The sequence below is a fragment of the Podarcis bocagei genome, assembly GCF_964188305.1.
Source record: "Podarcis bocagei genome assembly, chromosome: 12".
Taxonomy (NCBI): domain Eukaryota; kingdom Metazoa; phylum Chordata; class Lepidosauria; order Squamata; family Lacertidae; genus Podarcis; species Podarcis bocagei.
Genome location: NC_138137.1, coordinates 54,630,179 through 54,647,182, shown reverse-complemented (window position 1 = coordinate 54,647,182; position 17,004 = coordinate 54,630,179). Strand labels below are relative to the sequence as shown.

At 47.0% G+C, this 17,004-nt stretch overlaps 1 protein-coding gene across 9 annotated transcripts in view; it reads right to left on the bottom strand.

Annotated features, from left to right (window-relative positions):
* ADCYAP1R1 (ADCYAP receptor type I) overlaps positions 1 to 17,004 on the bottom strand; it is a 391,549-nt gene that overhangs the window by 230,293 nt on the left and 144,252 nt on the right. For 5 of the 9 annotated variants that reach the window (XM_081163732.1, XM_081163737.1, XM_081163735.1 and 2 more), the window contains 3 exons: positions 15,308 to 15,437; positions 11,895 to 11,936; positions 43 to 9,578 (listed from right to left, as the gene is read on the bottom strand). In XM_081163732.1, the coding sequence (XP_081019858.1) occupies positions 9,369 to 9,578; positions 11,895 to 11,936; positions 15,308 to 15,437 (382 nt within the window). In that variant the 3' untranslated portion in view covers positions 43 to 9,368. Of the gene's footprint in view, positions 1 to 42; positions 9,579 to 11,894; positions 11,937 to 15,307; positions 15,438 to 17,004 lie in introns of those variants that run through there. The other 4 variants (XM_081163734.1, XM_081163736.1, XM_081163739.1 and 1 more) reach the window with 2 other exon arrangements.

The following is a 17,004-nucleotide window of genomic DNA, read 5'->3' as shown; positions in this document are numbered from 1 at the left end:
GGGAAAAACCATTTTTTTTGAAAAAAAACAACAACCCAGAAACAAGTCACAACAAATCTTTTATTGTTATTATTACATCTTGCTTTTAATAACATATATTCTCAAACTCCAAAATATATCTCACAGTGGGGGCAGGGGGCGAGGCATAGCACTGTTGAAATGCGAAAAAGATCTTGTTTATTTACATCGCCTTGAAAAGCAGTTCTGCCTCCGGGTTTCTACTGCTCCGAAGGTTTACAAAGGGAAACGGTCACCTCAAACAGTGCCCTGCCCGCCCATTCGCCATGTTCATTTTTAAAATTATTGATATTATTATTTTTTACATTCAGCATAAGGAGAACGCTTGAGCAGAGGCCCCATTAGAAACAATGACATTGCTGGCATAACTCTTGGCTCTGGGTACACCTTCAGCATGAGCTCCCCAAAAATGGTTCATGGGAACCCCAAAAGTATCAGGGGGTGCAATCCTGAGCACTTCAGAAGTAACAGGTGAGGCTTACCCTCAAGCAAGTGTGCACAGGGTCACAAAACGAGTCAGCTCTTTAAGAACACCATTGTAGGAAGTGGGGGGTTGTAGCACAGGGGAGGAATTTAATATACACACAGAGAACCAGTTCTTGCAGAACTTTTGGCACTGGTGAAAGGCATTAGATGGATGGCACTAGAAACTGAAGTTTTCACATTTTATATTAAACAGGAAATGTTGAGAACTCCAGTTTAGTGATCCATTATTGTCAACCCCTAGATTCTGGATGCTTCAGCATCAAAGGAGGAATTCCGAGACATCAAGGATCTTAGATGATCCTGACTGCACATCATCTATGAAAGCAGACATTGGCCTGGCTCACACATAGATCACTCAACCATGGTTAATTAAACAATGAGTTATTAGTGTTATGTGTGATTCCTGCCCAGTTGCTTCACTATTATTTGTTTCCTGCGAACAAAACACAATCTGAGGCCATGGTTTGCTGTTGTCTAACAACCCTGGTTTGTTTTAAACTATTGCTTGGCCTTATGTTAGAACCCAGCACCAGTCCTTAACCATGTTTTGGAACCAGATACTCTTCAGAGTGCAAAGGTGAGGCAACAGCAGCTGGAAAACAGGAGAAACGAGCCATGGTTTGTTGGGTTGTCTGTTTCACAACTCTTGGCAAACTCATGGTTTCTTAAGCAAACCTTGACTTAAACCAACCATGTCTTAGCATTATGTGCGTACCAGGTATCAGAGGAAGCCTTCTTGCAAATACCTCTTTCTTGAGAATAAGTCACCCCTATGCAGAAGATGCACTTTTCTCTATCCCTCGCTTCTAAAAGTGCTTCCCAGCTGACACTGTCATATCCCAGTGACTTCTCCCCAGAAGCCCTCTCAGCTCTGGACTTTAGCATTATTATTTATCATGTATGCAATACCATCAAAACAGATGGTGCTTTCCCAGAAATTCTTTTTCCTTTGGAGATTCAGCAAAGCCTGAGCTTAAGCATCTTCTGCAATTGATCTAACATTTTTATTTTGTTAATAGGGCCACCCATTCATTAATATGGGGAGGGGGAGAGAAGTAAAAGGGGTAAAAAGGTAAAGGGCCATTAGGTCCAGTTGTGACCAACTCTGGGGTTGCGGTGCTCATCTCGCTTTATTGGCCGAGAGAGCCGGCATACAGCTTCCGGGTCATGTGGCTAGCATGACTAAGCTGCTTCTGGCGAACCAGAGCAGCACACGGAAACACCGTTTACCTTCCCGCCTATTTATCTACTTGCACTTTGACGTGCTTTCGAACTGCTAGGTTGGCAGGAGCTGGGACCGAGCAATGGGAGCTCACCCCTGTCACGGGGATTCGAACCGCTGACCTTCTGATCGGCAAGTCCTAGGCTCTGTGGTTTAACCCACAGCGCCACCTGCGTCTGACATTGGGGTAGGGTGACCTCAACCACTAAGAATCCATCCTGCTTCAGTATACAAAACCCCATCCCTCAATCTCCAAAACACATGGTGTCTTCCAATTTATTGACTATTTGGTCATTCTTGATGCTGATCTGGAACTGCCAGCACACTGCTGTGGTCCTCCTGTCCGGCTGCAACAATTGGGGTGACAATTTCATTGAGGTCATAGGAGAAATTCTGCCAAATTTGACTGGGTCAGGGACTCACTGGGAAGAGTGGCAATGGCAACCTCTCCTGTCCTTTCATTCAACTGAATTGTTCCACCATCACAAGCGGTGGAAAACCTGTGCAATGGGAGAGGTTAGCAGGGCATGGGCTTGCCTGACTTCCCATCCCTGGAGTTCCTGTGGCTAACGGGCATCATTCAGGACAAGGCCTTGCATTTCATCTTTTCCCTTCAAAACCCAAGCTAAACAAATGGACTTCCCTGGAGACAGTTCCTTCCTTGGCGTAGTTCAGCTTGACACTCAAGAACGTTCTCCACTGGGGCATCAAAGGAGTTTTGCCTGTTTGGTGCTGGTGGGGTTTTTGTTTTGGCAATTTGCTCTGGTGATGCCAAGGGAGTCTTGACAATGTCCTCCTGCCAGCCTGGCTACTAGTTACTGCTGCTGTTGACACAGATGTTTGGAATCCAGTAGGACTCCCTCCAACAACTGAGAAAGCTAGAGAGGATAATGAAGAAGAGTTTGGATTTGATATCCTGCTTTCTCACTACCCAAAGGAGTCTCAAAGCGGCTAACAATCTCCTTCCCCTTCCTCCTCCACAACAAATGCTCTGTGAGGTGAGTGGGGCTGAGAGACTTCAAAGAAGTGTGACTACCCCAAGGTCACCCAGCAGCTGCATGTGGAGAAGTGGGGAAGTGAACCCAGTTCACCAGATTACAAGTCTACCGCTCTTAACCACTACGCCACACTGGATGGATGTGTAGGTCCCCCCATTAGCTCCTCCTATGAAGGAGACATACCAAACTTGCCAAGCAGTAGCCCCTTGTCGCAGGCAGGGCTAAGGTCCACCACAAGTATCCTAGGCAGCTGCTGGGCCCCAGTAACCAGAGATGGTGCTTCACGGATATGCCTCCCCTGTTTCTACATAAGAACATAAGAAGAGCCTGCCAGATCAGGCCAAAGGTCCATCTAGCACGGCATCTTGTTCTTGCAGTGGCTAGCCAGGTGCCTATGGGAAACCTGCAAGCAGGATTCATGCACAAAAGCCCTCTCTTGTCTCCTGTGGCTCCCAGCAACTGGTATTCATAAGCACTGGTGCCTCCAGCCTGACCCTCTGAGCAACACCAGTCAGCTAGGTTTAAATTTCCCACAATGCCACCAACATAGCGTCACACTCAGACATCGTGGGGAATTTCCCTGGTGGCTAGATCCAGCCACCCAGTGCAGTTCAGAGTATCCAAATGGCTGTGACCCACTTCTGCCACCAAGTACACCCACTCAGGCACGCCACTGGTGGAAAGGGCCTACTGGAGGGGATATTCTCTAGGGCACCTTCAATCGTGGTGCCAGCTTGGGCTGGAGGGGACATAAGATCATCACTACTGCTGCTTGGGGGTGAATTTGTCTTCTGCTGTCAACTCTTCAGCTGTCCATCTTCTCTGGTTGCCCCTAGGGATGGATGGTACATTTAATTTCCTACCAGTTCCTCATTTTTCTAATCTTAAATTCAGTTTGCTCCATTTCCATATCAGAATATGAAAATTCATAAACACTTTTTTTGCACCCATTTCTCCTCAAGTACAGATAGTTATAGAAATTCCAGCCTATTACATGAATTGCAGTTTTCCATTAGCTGAATTCATTTTCGTATGCTATTGTCACTATCATAGTTTTGCATGCTCTTTTGACTGATATGCACCCAATTGTGCACATTGGTTGCGACACAAAATTGAGAGAAGTGATCATTTCGAAAGTGTCTTTGTTCATGGCCCGGCGTGGGAAAAACAAATCTGGCAAGTTTGCATTCAAAGATATAGAAAAATGAGTCTCGGGTGTCAAAAGACAGGGCAAAGAGATGTATCTGACATCTTAATTATACAGCTTTTGATGAATGCTGAAGATGCCCCAAACTTTTGACACCTGAGCTCCATATTTTTAGGACGCCCTTATTTTTTTTGCAAATTTAAGTTTTTCACAAATGTTGGTGACATTGTGTTTTAATTGTTGCAGCTTACCCTGGGACCTTAGAGTGAAGGGGTGGGCAATAAATTTAAATGGTATTCATATCCATAACATGCAGACGAAGACATTTCTTCCTAAACCTTCCCTTTCAGTTGATAAGAACGACTGCCAGCTTAAGAGTCAACACCAGAAGATAACCAGCTTACATTCAGAACCAGCAGTGACAATAACATCACCCCTTCCTTTTGCCAAATTTCAGCTGTGTTTTGAGTTTGACCAGGTGTGTGTGTGTGGTCTGGCCTGGAAATACAAGGGGTCTGAGCAAGCCAGCCACCTCTCATCTACTATTTAGAGGAGGGAGCCTTTCAAGATTCCAGACATGCAGAGTTACCTGCTTGTTGTCCTAAGCAACCATAAGGTCTTTGCAGTCTCTTTGAGATACAATCTAGGCCACATTCTCCATGGGTGCCAATAGAACTGGAACCTTTTTCTCTGCTGGTGCCTATGCTACACAGACCGCCATTCGACCCTGGCAACATTTTCTTTTGGCACTCAATGAGTGCCTATTGCTTCCATTGACACCTTCAAAACCTTGGCCATTCTTCTCAGTGGACCCCTGGCAATTTGCTGCAGCGATCCCTGTGGAATCTGAGCAAAATAATCCCTTGATACCAGTGCAATTGACTGGTTGAGGTGTACAGGCAAATATCCAGTCCACTGAATCTTGGGAGATCCTATGGAACGGTTGAAATTTGCTCCGTTGCCAGTTCTGGAATCTGGGCAATTTCAGTTGTTTGGCACAGAAGGTCTGATGCAGGCACAGACCTCCTGCACGCAAGGGCTTCTCGTTTTACCTCCATGGAAAGGACGGATCCATCTGTGCAAAACCAGGGATGGTCTCTCAGAACTACCCCCTCTATTGAAGCAAATGGGCAAGTCACTATGCATGCATCATAGTGAGCAAGAAGCTCTGGATGATATCAATTGTGTTTATTACTTATAGGGTTTTGTTTTGTTTTTGGCCCCATGTACCATCACAACTGGGAACAGATCTGAGATCCATCTGAAAGAAATAACGGTTGCTTTCATTCACAGTTCAGAATGAACTGCCAATTTTGCAGTGATTTAAAACTTCTTTGTGACTTGGTGGAACGTGAACCCAATCCAGATAGGAACATAGGAAGCCGGCTTTATTCCATTTCCATGAGGTTTCCCTGACTTAATTTTCACATTACGTTTGAGCTTCAAAAGCCGCTTCCAGGAACAGAACACAATGCGCCATCCACATGGCAGTCTATTCCATTTTCCTGATGTTTCCCTAACTGTTAATTTCTTCATTCCGCAAGAGCTTCCATACAGTATGAGCTTTCAATTTCAGAAATATCGTGGAGTATAGTGCGACTTTGGTGCTCATTTCCCTGTTACTTACTTCCAGGAAAAAAAAAATCTATTTGCAAATAACATGGAAATGAGCATTAAACTTATTCTATATTCCTGGAAGTGGCTTTCACATCATGTGAAAGCTCAAATATAATTAACAGTTAGGGAAACACAATGAAAGCAGAATAAACTGTTGTGTGAATACAGTCTAAATCAGGGGTGGGCAACCTAAGGTCCAGGGGCCGGATCTGGCCCTATCACCTTCTTGATCCGTCCCACGGACGGTCCAGGAACCAGTGTGCTTTTACATGAGTAGAATGTGTCCTTTTATTTGAAATGCATCTCTGGGTTATTTGTGGGGCATAGGCATTCGTTCATTTTTTTCTTCAAAATATAGTCCAGCCCCCCACATGGTCTGAGGGACGGTGGACCGGCCCACAGCTGGAAAAGGTTGCTGACCCCTGGTCTAAATGGACACATCCATTTGCTCATGTCTTTAAAAAACAAACAAACGATTTATAGATATATATTGAAAAAAATACATTTCACACAACATCATGACGTGAGCGAACAAAATCCAGAAAGAAGGAAAATGAGCTTTTGTACACAGTGGCCACGATCCAGCCATTGGAAGGGGAAGAGCCCCTGATGCCTTTGCTTCTCTCGCCCCCAGGGCTGGTCAAATGGGGCAACGCCCTTCTGGATCCCAGTCAGTTTTGTTTCACCCCATGGTTGCTCTGCTAAGATGCGATGGCTACAATTACCATGAGGTAGTGTCCAACCCACCTCCATGCTGGCAGCTGGAGGTATCTGTTAGGTGCTATGCAAGGATATGCAAGCAGGTAACTTTCAGCCTGCGGCAACCATCCCATTTGTAGGGTGGGTTGGAGGTGGCAGCGAGGAGACTTTGCAGTCAAGGCTCCAAGAGGTGACTACTCTTTCCAGAAACCCAGAGAGCTCAATGCTAATCGGGACCTCCCTTCCCCCTTTGATGCCACTAGAAGACTGCATGGGGACAAGGAGTGTTTATGCCCAGCTCTCTCTGATACCGAAGGGAACTCATGCATTGTTCTCAACACAACTGGTGACCCACTGAGCCAAATGGGACTTGATAAACCACCTGGCCAAACAAGGGAGGGACAAGGTTGTGGAGGACCTGATGGGCCACCATACATGGCCCAGCCCAGAGGTAGCAGCTAACCTGGTGCCCTTCAAGGATGGTTGGACTACAATGCCCAGTGGGCACAGCCAGCACAGCCAGTGGCTAAGGATGATGGTCAGAGGGCACCACTGTGGCTGTTCCTTGCTTAGCCAGCGGGCTGTGTTGGATATCCTGATGCACAAGGTGTGCAAAGCTATTTCTCCTGGAGCTTCTTTTCCATGCACACTGGAGCCAAGATGGCAGCTAATGTGTGTTGAAGCTGACAAACTGGTCCATGCATGGCATGAGATTAGGAACACAGGAAAACAGGATGCTGCCTTGAACTGGGTCAGACCATTGCTCCAGCTCTATCTTGCCCAGTGCTGTCTACACTGTGCGGCAGCGACTTTCCAGGATTTGAGGCAAGGGGTCCCTGCCAGCCCTACCTGGAGATGCTGGGGATTGAACCCGGGATGTTCTGCTTTCAAGGCAGATGCTCTACCACTAAGCTATGACCCTTCTCCAATGTATGATGAAGGAGCAGATTGTGCTACTCAACATGTACGGACCAAGCTCTAGCTCAGGGATGGGGAGCCTATGGTCCTCTGTATGTTCTAGGTCAGGGATGTCCAACAGGTCGATTGCGATCTACTGGCAGATCCCTGTGAGGTTTTGGTAGATCACAGGTCGATCTCTGGCTCCCTTTCCTTAGTGTCGTTGAAACTGACTCCTGCCCCGCACCCTCGCCCCACCTTCCATTGTTGTCTGATCAGTGGAAGGGAAGATGGAGCTTTCTCTCTGTGGCTGTTTTCATTCAAAGAGATATTATTGTGAGTGACTTTTCCCCCTTTGACCCTTGCCTTTAACCCCCCCCCCCAAAAAAAACCCCAGAACTTCCCTCCTAAGGAAGTCTAAAAATGGGGCTTTCCTCCTCCCTAAAGAATGCTCAACAACTTAGACCTGAACCCAGATTTTAATTTCGAAAGTATCACAGTCTCTCGGGAGTTGGCCAACCCTGTTCTAGATGATCATCTGTATGTGGTTGGATTCCATCTCCCATCAACCTCAGGCAGGTTGGGGATGGGAATTGTAGTCCATCAACATCCGCAGAGTCAGATTCCCCAACCCCTCCCTGCTCTTATGGTCCACTTCTTCTCCACCCCACCCCCACCGAAACACTCTATTTATTTTATTATTTTAAAACCCCGTTCATTTAAACAAAGGAGAAAGAACCAGCCCTTTCGTTGCAACTTTCTTGGCCTCAGCTTGCATTCGTTAACAAAATAGCAACACTCCCCCCCTCTCTAATGTACACACACAACAGGCAAGCTCACACACTCACATTAAAAGATTAGAGAGGAACGGGAACATCTAAGACAGGCTCATACAATCCACGGAGGAACGATAAAAAGTCCAGAGGCCTTCATGCAATGCACGAAGTCTCCTGAGAATTGACATCATTGTTTTAATTCGGCTGAAGTAGCTATGTTTCGGTTGTGGCTCTGACTAGAAGGCGGGAGCGAGGAAGAAATTCCCCACTCGAACCTATATTGAAGGCATTAATGATTTCCTAAACAAACTAAACTCTCCCCTGGGGGGCGTGGGAAGTGTCTCAATCTAAAGACAAGTTTCCCCACTTCCAAAGTCTATATTATTTCTTGGCCACAGCACTGGATCTTGGACTTTCTGTGACCCACCCAAACGGACCCCCCTGTTTTAGCTATGTAGAACCCACAAAAATTGCCTAGCCCTTTCGACGTGAACCCTGGCGCAGCAAAAGCCCCACAGTTTGTGGGGCACACAAACAACTTGTGCCGTCGGGGGTCACAACTACCAGTTACATCCTTATTTCTGTGGAAATGTATCAGTGGAGAAGGTTTTGCATGTAGTCCGGAGGAATTGACCTTCAAGGAATTCATGTAGACTTAACGTGGGGGATATATAGATAGATATTTTCCACTTTTTTTAAAAAAAGAAGCCCCTCCCCCATCAACCTCAAAAATATAGCTCTATCTTAACTTGGACGACCCTTTTAGAAAATTCACAGCATAACAGAAGCTTTCTAATACATTCCTGGAGGACGGAATACACCGGTTGGCTCCATTTTCACTTGGCATGGCTTTTCCAACCATCGAGTGGCTGCTGTCCACATGGCGCAGTTCTGCAGAACCTCATTGGATGCCTCACACTTGGGCAGCCACTGGTGGGATCCATCGCGACCATCATCTCATCGAGGTTGGTCGTGCATCCACTGAAGAATTTAGGCTACATTCTATGTCATGAAAGAGGATGCGGAGACTAGCCCAAGACAGAGGGAGATGCATTGGAGATGAATATACATGGTTCATTCACAGGTATCAGCTTGGCACTCAAAATTCACAATGGGACAGAGGACAATCACCAAAAATGGCAGGCCAACAATGGAATTATTTGCAGCGTGGTGAGATGGTGGATGAGTTGAATGCCTTTTTTTTTTTTTTTTTTGGTCCGGATGATCTCAGTTGCATATTTACAATCCTCTCCAATGCCTTATCTTCCACCCCTCAGGGATGACGTCTCATGCTTCCAGAACAACTTCGTTTCTCTCCCTCTCTTTTTTTTAATAAAAGGGAGGTGGGTTTTTTTTCTTCTTTTAAAACAAAACACAGAGACAGACACAACCACCCCACACCACCAAAATTAATTATGACCTTTTGTTGTTGTTGATGTTGTTTTGTTTCCAAAAGGAGATTTTCTCTCTCCCCTCCCCCCCCCTTTGGGGAGGGGAAGGAAGATGGCTTATGCGCTCATGTCGCCAGGTTCTCCGCATTTATGCTCGACATTCGAATCTGTGAGCTGCTCTTGCTCAGAATGGACAACTGCGTCCCCCCGTTCACACCGCTGCTTGCGAGGGAGGGGTGGCGATGCTTGAAATCCACAGCAAAGTACCGGTTGACTTTCCAGCTCCTCCATTTCCTCTTTATTTCTGACTGCACCTTTAGGGAGAAACTTTAAAAGGTCATTTTTTAATGTACTTAGCCGCTTTGGAACAAGCTGACAGAAGTTTCTATATTTTTAATTTTCTTTCAACAAAACGCAGAAGCGGTAAGAATGCAAGAAGAGCTCTGTGGCTGGATCCTATTCAATAATAATAATAATTTTGTACCCCACCCATCTGGCTGGGTCTTCCCAGCCACTCTGGGCAGCTTCCAACAAAGATTAAAAAATACATTAAAATGTCACACATGAAAAACTTCCCTGAACAGGGCTGCCCTCAGAGGTCTTCTAAATGTCAGGTAGTTGTTTATCTCTTTGACATCTGATGGGAGGGCGTTCCACAGGGCGGGCGCCACTACCGATTCCAGCATCTTCTGCTCACAGTGGGCAACCATATTTTCTTAAAATCAATTTTTGTCATCATTGATCTATTACTTGCCTTCTAAACCACCATCTCAAGGCGATTTACGCGTAACATAATTTAACACAAAATCAGCATATATGTGACTAGCAAGTCTTAAACTCTAACAAGTTAGACACTCGTGGTATAACCTCATTTAGTCTCTTGGAACATGGATGTCTTCCATCGTTTCTGGAAAGTGCAGATAGAGGGCACCTGTGTTATCTCAAAAGGAACGTTATTCCACAGCTCTGGGGTAGCCATATTAAAGGCCCTGCTCAGAGTTACTGCGGAATGAGCTTCCGAGATCTTAAGACCTTACAAGAAAAGCTCTCCTGCAGGCCACAGTGATCTACTGAATGGATAAGGGATAAGACAGTCTCCCAGTTGCTTACTGTTAGGATTTTTATCTATCCGAGCTGCTCCATTGAGTGGTACTATGATTGAATGCATCATGTGAGTGTCTGAGAGAGCGTGAGAAAGGGAGTCTGTATTATCTCTTCCTTCTGAGTACTATTGGAAGTTTAGTTTCACTTCTGTGTGTGTCGCTGGTTTTCTGTACTGGTGTTCAGAGAGCACAGACGTACTGATGGAGTCTCTGTATATAAGACTGTAAATAAAGTAGTTTTAGAACTACGATTGAGTCTTTCTTCTGCTATGATATGCCAGAAAGAAGACTGGTGAACTCTTTTCAGGAGAGAAGGGTCGCCTATTACCGGTCTCTCTGGACTGAGGGAGATTTATAGCCAGAGAGGACCACCAGAGAGACGCCCCAAAAACTTGGGAAGTTGGCAGCCATTCCCAGGCGTTTTTCCAACACTTACAAGGAGCCCAACATCAGGATCTGAGTGCAACTGTCCACTTTGATTCCAAGGGACCTACAGCCTCCAACAAAAGCATCAGAAGGTGCTAAACAATGGTCAGGACCCAAAGAGTCCCATGCAACTTGCTACACACACTGTGGGCTGTGGGCGATCTCTCATTTATTATTATTGCTTTGTACATTGCAATGGATGATGCCTCTCCAGAGGGCCACCAAAGCTTGGTGGGTCACAGCCCACCGGGGGTAGATTAGGCAGTGAATGGTTGTAGAGACCCAGAATGGAAGGGGAAGATGCAAGCAGGAACCAGGCTATGCATTTGGAGAAGGAAGGAGGAAAAAGTTTGTGGACATCTGTCATGGATGCTTCAGTCAAGATTCTTGCATTGCCGGGGGGGGGGGTAGGGCGGAGGTTGACCTAGATGACGCTCAGTGTGATGGCCTGGGACTCGGGCTCAGACTCAGAACCAGAGGAGTCTCAGTCCACACTGGATCCTCTGCTCAGGTGGCACCTGAAGCAAGTCTGAGGCCTGATTCTGAAGAGCCCCAGTCTGCACAGGTTCCCCTGCCACAAGCACCAGCTGGGCCGAGTCAGGGGCCTGAGCCTGCGCTGGCTCCAGATGCGGGGATGACCTCGTTGCCTTCAGCTGGGCAATCACTTACAGCTGCTCCACTACCGGTTGGGTCAGGAGAGGCTGAGGCGGCCCCTGGGTCTAGTAACCCACCAATATCTCCTGAGCTGCAGAGACTCAGGTCTGAGAGAAGGAGAGACCTGAGTACTCGCAGGAGGAGTGCTCGCCTCTGGGTGAGACAGGGAGGTGAGTCACCGGGGGATCAGGACCGGCCGTTACCCCGACAAAGATAACAGGCTGTCGGGCCCTGCCCCAGGTTGCGGGAGCAACATTGCTGTTTGCTAGAACCTGCATGTGACCCTGTGCCTGACATTGCCTTGTTTTGTTTCCTGCCTTGGCCTTGTCAGACTGACTCCTCACGAAACCCTCGGATTCGGGACCGGACCTGGACGGCGTTGCTTGGGTTTACCCCCGGGTCCAGCACACTCAGGATCCTTTCCAACTCTACAATTCTATGATTCTATCAAAAGTCTTACCTCCCCATTCAAGAAGCAGTAGAGCACAGCGACCACGAAGCCCTGTAGGGAAGAGTAAAGGAACAGGCAGCTGTTCAGATTGTGGGATGTGATACATAAGTAGCAGTCAAGTTCAACATTCCTTGTTTTCCTAGAGTGGACATACAAGGGGATGTTTGGACCAGCCAGTCAAAAACTTCCTGTTTCCTCCTGGGCTGGGACATACTTCCTCTTGCATGTAACCAGAGGTGGGCATGACCTTACCTGTCCAGGTAACAAAAGCACAATGCACGTAGCCCTCCTCCCTTCTTCTCCATTTTCCTTTCGTTGTGTGAACTGCCAGTCTGCAGTCACTGGGATTAACCACCCATATGGGGTAGATCCACATGTATATATATCTCTAACTAAGTCTGCCTTCAGGGATCCAACTGTGAACTGATGATGTGAGTAAACTACTTTTATATATCTTAAATAAGATTGTGGCGTGTTTATTCTTTTAATAGGGAACTAAGGGGTCTTACTAGGAATCTATATTGAGAAGCTCAAACAAGCTTGCCACCAGCTATCCGCTGTGCTTTTAAAGGGGAATGTTAAAACTCTGCTAAGTTATAGAACTTGCTAGTGCAAGTTAGGAAGGATATTAATAAACAATATATCCTCTCCTGCTTCCCTGAACGATTCCCACACAGATGCAGTGAAAATTGCAGGTTCTCACTCTGCACAAACTGCTGGGGTGTTTTTTTTTTGGGGGGGGGAGGGGACGTATTCTGCAACGTTTCACTGACGCAATAGTAGAGCATCACTGATGGATTTGCACATCATTCCATTTCATTAGTTGTTCTGCGATGCTTCAGTGTCACAGCACTATTGCCACCTAGAGGGCCGTTCTTTATTTGATTTCGGCAATTTATATGTCGCTTGGTTCCTGGGACCTCCTAAGCAGTGTACCTTTAACCCCATACAATAAAGGTAAAAAAAATCAGCTAAAACTATAACATCAGAATTCAGTTGAAATGTCTGCTGTGGAGCAGCAAGACCAGGAATGCCCCCTGCCCTGCCATCCTGAGAGCATCTGTGGTGTAAAAAAGTTGCAGAGACTAATAATAATAATAATAATAATAATAATAATAATAATAATAATAATTTATACCCCGCCCATCTGGCTGAGTTTACCCAGCCACTCTGGGTGGCTTTCAACAGAATATTAAAATACAATAGTCTATTAAACATTAAACATAATTATCCTCCCAGCGCTATGATTCCCAGAGCGGTTTAACAATCAACCCCTCTTGCAAGGGAACTCTGGGAATTGTAGCTCTGGGAGGGGAATAGAGGTCTCCCCTAATGACCCTCTGCACCCTTAACAAACTACAGCTCCCAGAATCCTTTGGGGCAGCCACAAGTGCTCAAAGTGGTATCATGGTGCTTTGAATGTGTGGTATGAACTTAGCCTAGCTGGAAGAGAACAGGGAGCCACAAGGTAGTGGAGTGGCTGTGCGCAGACTTATGGCTGCTCTGGTTTGCTTCTTGACGGAAGGAGCAAGCCGCAGAAAAAGCAATTGAAGTTACACTCGCAGGGGGGAAATTGCACACACAGGAGAAATCCCCTGTTGCTGCCCATTTTCTTCTTTGCGGGAGAACAAGAGCCAACTAAAGCAAACCTACTGAAACTCATAAGCCCAAGTTAGCCATGTCCATTCACTTCAATGGGTCTACTCTGACATACCCGCCAACATTTCTCTACAGGACCGCCTCTCCTGGTATGCCCCGCGGAGGACCTTCAGGTCCATAAATAGCAACACCCTAGAGGTCCCGGGCCCTAAGGAAGTCAGATTAGCCTCAACCAGAGCCAGGACCTTTTCAACACTGGCCCCAGCCTGGTGGAACGCTCTGCCTCATGAGACCAGGGCCCTGCGAGATCTGATTTCTTTCCACAGGGCCTGTAAGACAGAGTTGTTCCACCTGACCTTTGGCTTGGAATCAACTTGATCCCCTCCCCCCCTTTCCTTTTTCCTTTCTCCTTCTGTTATGGAACTCCTATTTGGGGACTTCCCTGGCTTTTTTTCTGGCCCACGTAGGCCCAGTCTGGATAGTTGGCCTTGGTGAAGATTTGACGTTTTCACCCCCCCCCCCAAGTTTTTGATTTGAGTTTCTACTGAAATCAGTCTGCATTTTAATTTTGTATTTTAAACTTGTTTTTAAGTTGTATTTTAATCAATTGCTTTTATACCTGGTGTTAGCTGCCTGAGCCCGGTCTTGGCTAGGGAGGGCGGGGTATAAATAAAATGTATTATTATTATTATTATTATTATTATTATTATTATTATTATTATTATTGAAAAAGGGACGTCCTTTTTCATAATAATAATGATTTTTATTATTTATACCCCACCCATTTCAATGGGTTACTCCAGCCACACTGGGCAACTTCCAATGCTTATATAAAAACATAATAAAACATTAAACATTTTTTTTTAAAAAATTACTTCCCTATACAGAGCTGCCTTCAGAGGTCTTCTAAAGGTTGTATAGTTACTTATCTCCAACCTGACGAAAGACACTAGGAATTGAATCTGGGGCCTTCCGCATGCAAAGCAGACACACTGTGGACTAAACCGTCGAGCCTCTGGGGCTTGCCAAATGTTAGGTTGGCAGTTCGATTCCGCGCTATGGTGTTAGGTCTCATTGCTCTGTCCTACCTTCTGCCAACCTAGCAGTTCCAAAGCATATCAGTGCAAGTAGATAAATAGATGCCGCTGCGTCGGGAAGGTAAATTGTGTTTCTGTGTGCTCTGGCTTCCATCACGGTGGTCTGTGCGCCAGAAGCGGTTTAGTCATGCTGGCCACATGAACCGGACAAGCTGTCTGTGGACAAACGCCGGCTCCCTCGGCCTAAAAGCGGAGATAAACGCTGCACCCCATAGTCAAATGTGACTGGGCTTAACCAACCAGGGGTCCTTTACATTTACCATAATCCTACCACTGAGATATGTCCTTCCCCTCTCCTTATCTGGGGTGGATGAGCCGGAAGGCAGATGGACACAGGCTATTTTGATGCATAAAAGGTAAAGGTAAAGGGACCCCTGACCATTAGGTCCAGACGTGACCGACTCTGGGGTTGCTGCGCTCATCTCGCTTTATTGGCCGACGGAGCCGGCGTACAGCTTCCGGGTCATGTGGCCAGCATGACTAAGCCACTTCTGGCGAACCAAAGCAGCGCACGGAAATGCTGTTTACCTTCCCGCCGGAGCGGTACCTATTTATCTACTTGCATTGGTGTGCTTTTGAACTGCTAGGTTGGCAGGAGCAGGGACCGAGCAATGGGAGCTCACCCCGTCGTGGGGATTTGAACCACCGACCTTCTGATCGGCAAATCCTAGGCTCTGTGGTTTAACCCACAGCGCCACCCGCGTCCCCATTTTGATGCATACTCACCTGGAAAGATCCCAGTCCCAGTTCAAAGACCAGCCTCTCCCTCTTGCTGACATTCTCTGGATAGAAGGCAAACACCGTGTAATGAATCCCAAACAGTGGAATAAGTAGCAAGGTGGAGCGAGCCAGTCTCCTGTTGAGATAAAGAGAAAGTGCCCTTCATGAAACGATGTGGGTGCTCCAATTATTTGTGTCTGTTCCCGTTTGGCAAGGAAGCGAAAAACCCAATGAGGACTGAGAGACCTACTATTTAGCATCCACATTTGATCCCACTGCTCTTTACTAGACAGGCACAAAGAAACACAGAAAACACAGGTCACCGATCTTTTGGGACCCACTGGAACACCTGGAACTTTGAGCAACTTCCATGGGTGCCACGTGCTCTGGTTTACCCGCCTCTTCTGGATCAGCCCCCACACCCCACAAGAGACTGGAAGACGGAAGGCTAACACACACAAACTTCACTTTTTCCAATCTGTGCCTTGGACAGAACCATAGAGCTGAAAGAGGAAGTGGGTAAGGGTATGGTTACCAGATTTTTTTCAATGAATCCAGGGACACTTTTTTTTTTTTTTTTTTTTTGAAGCTGAATAGCAACAGGGAGTCAGCAGTGGGGATGGAGAGGCAAAAAACCCTGGGCCCAAGCACACATGCATATTGTATAAAGGTGCAAAGCCCTTCTTTCGCACCCTGTTAAACATAAATGCACAGAGTTTTTTTTAAAAAAACTGAGCAATGGCCACCCGCCTATAACTCCCGAGCCTCCCCCAATCAGTCAAAACAAAAAGGGAAGGGGGCAGGAGATCTGTACTGCCAGACGTCCCCGGTTCCCCTTCGGCAGTGGTGGTGGCGGCAACTGCAGTCAGCATCCCAGAATCAGCCTGGTAGCGCAGTTGGCTCTGGCTGGCTTCAGGAGCTGCTCGCTGAGTGGCGCCCGCCATTTTTCCTCGCAGGAAGATCCAGCAAGTAAAAATGACGGGCGCCATGTCAGTGGGCAGTGAGCAGCTCCTGAAGCCAGCCAGAAATGGACTGTGCTACCAGGCTGGCTCTGGGCTGCTGAGGCTGCCGCTGCCATGTTTCCCGGGGACAGATTTGCAAACCTGGGGACTGTCTCCGGGAACCGGTGACATCTGGTAACCCTAGTCCATTTTCCAACTTCCTGTTTCATCTCGATGTAGGGAGGAAAGGGTAACCTCAGCCCCTCATGGCCAAGGGGGCAGTGGGTGGGAAAGCTCAGGCACTTTGGGGGAAGATCTCAGCAGTGCAACCGCATCCATTGGCGACCTCTGCTATAAAACATATGAAACTAGTTTCTGCGGAGTCCCTTTAGGGCAGCCCTCACCAAGTGCTCTCCAGATGTTCTGGACTACAACTCCCATCAGCCCCAGCCAGCATGGTTTCAACTTAGGGAAGGCTCTCTGAAGGTTGTAGGACTACAGCTCCCAGTGTGGTGTAGTGGTTAAGAGTGGTAGACTCGTAATCTGGTGAACTGGGTTCACGTCCCCACTCCTCCACATGCAGCTACTGGGTGACCTTGGGCTACTCACACTTCTCTGAAGTCTCTCAGCCCCACTCACCTCACAGAGCGTTTATTGTGGGGGAGGAAGGGAAAGGAGAATGTTAGCCGCTTTGAGACTCCTTAGGGTAGTGATAAAGCGGGATAGCAAATCCAAACTCTTCTTCTTCTTCTTCCATCATCC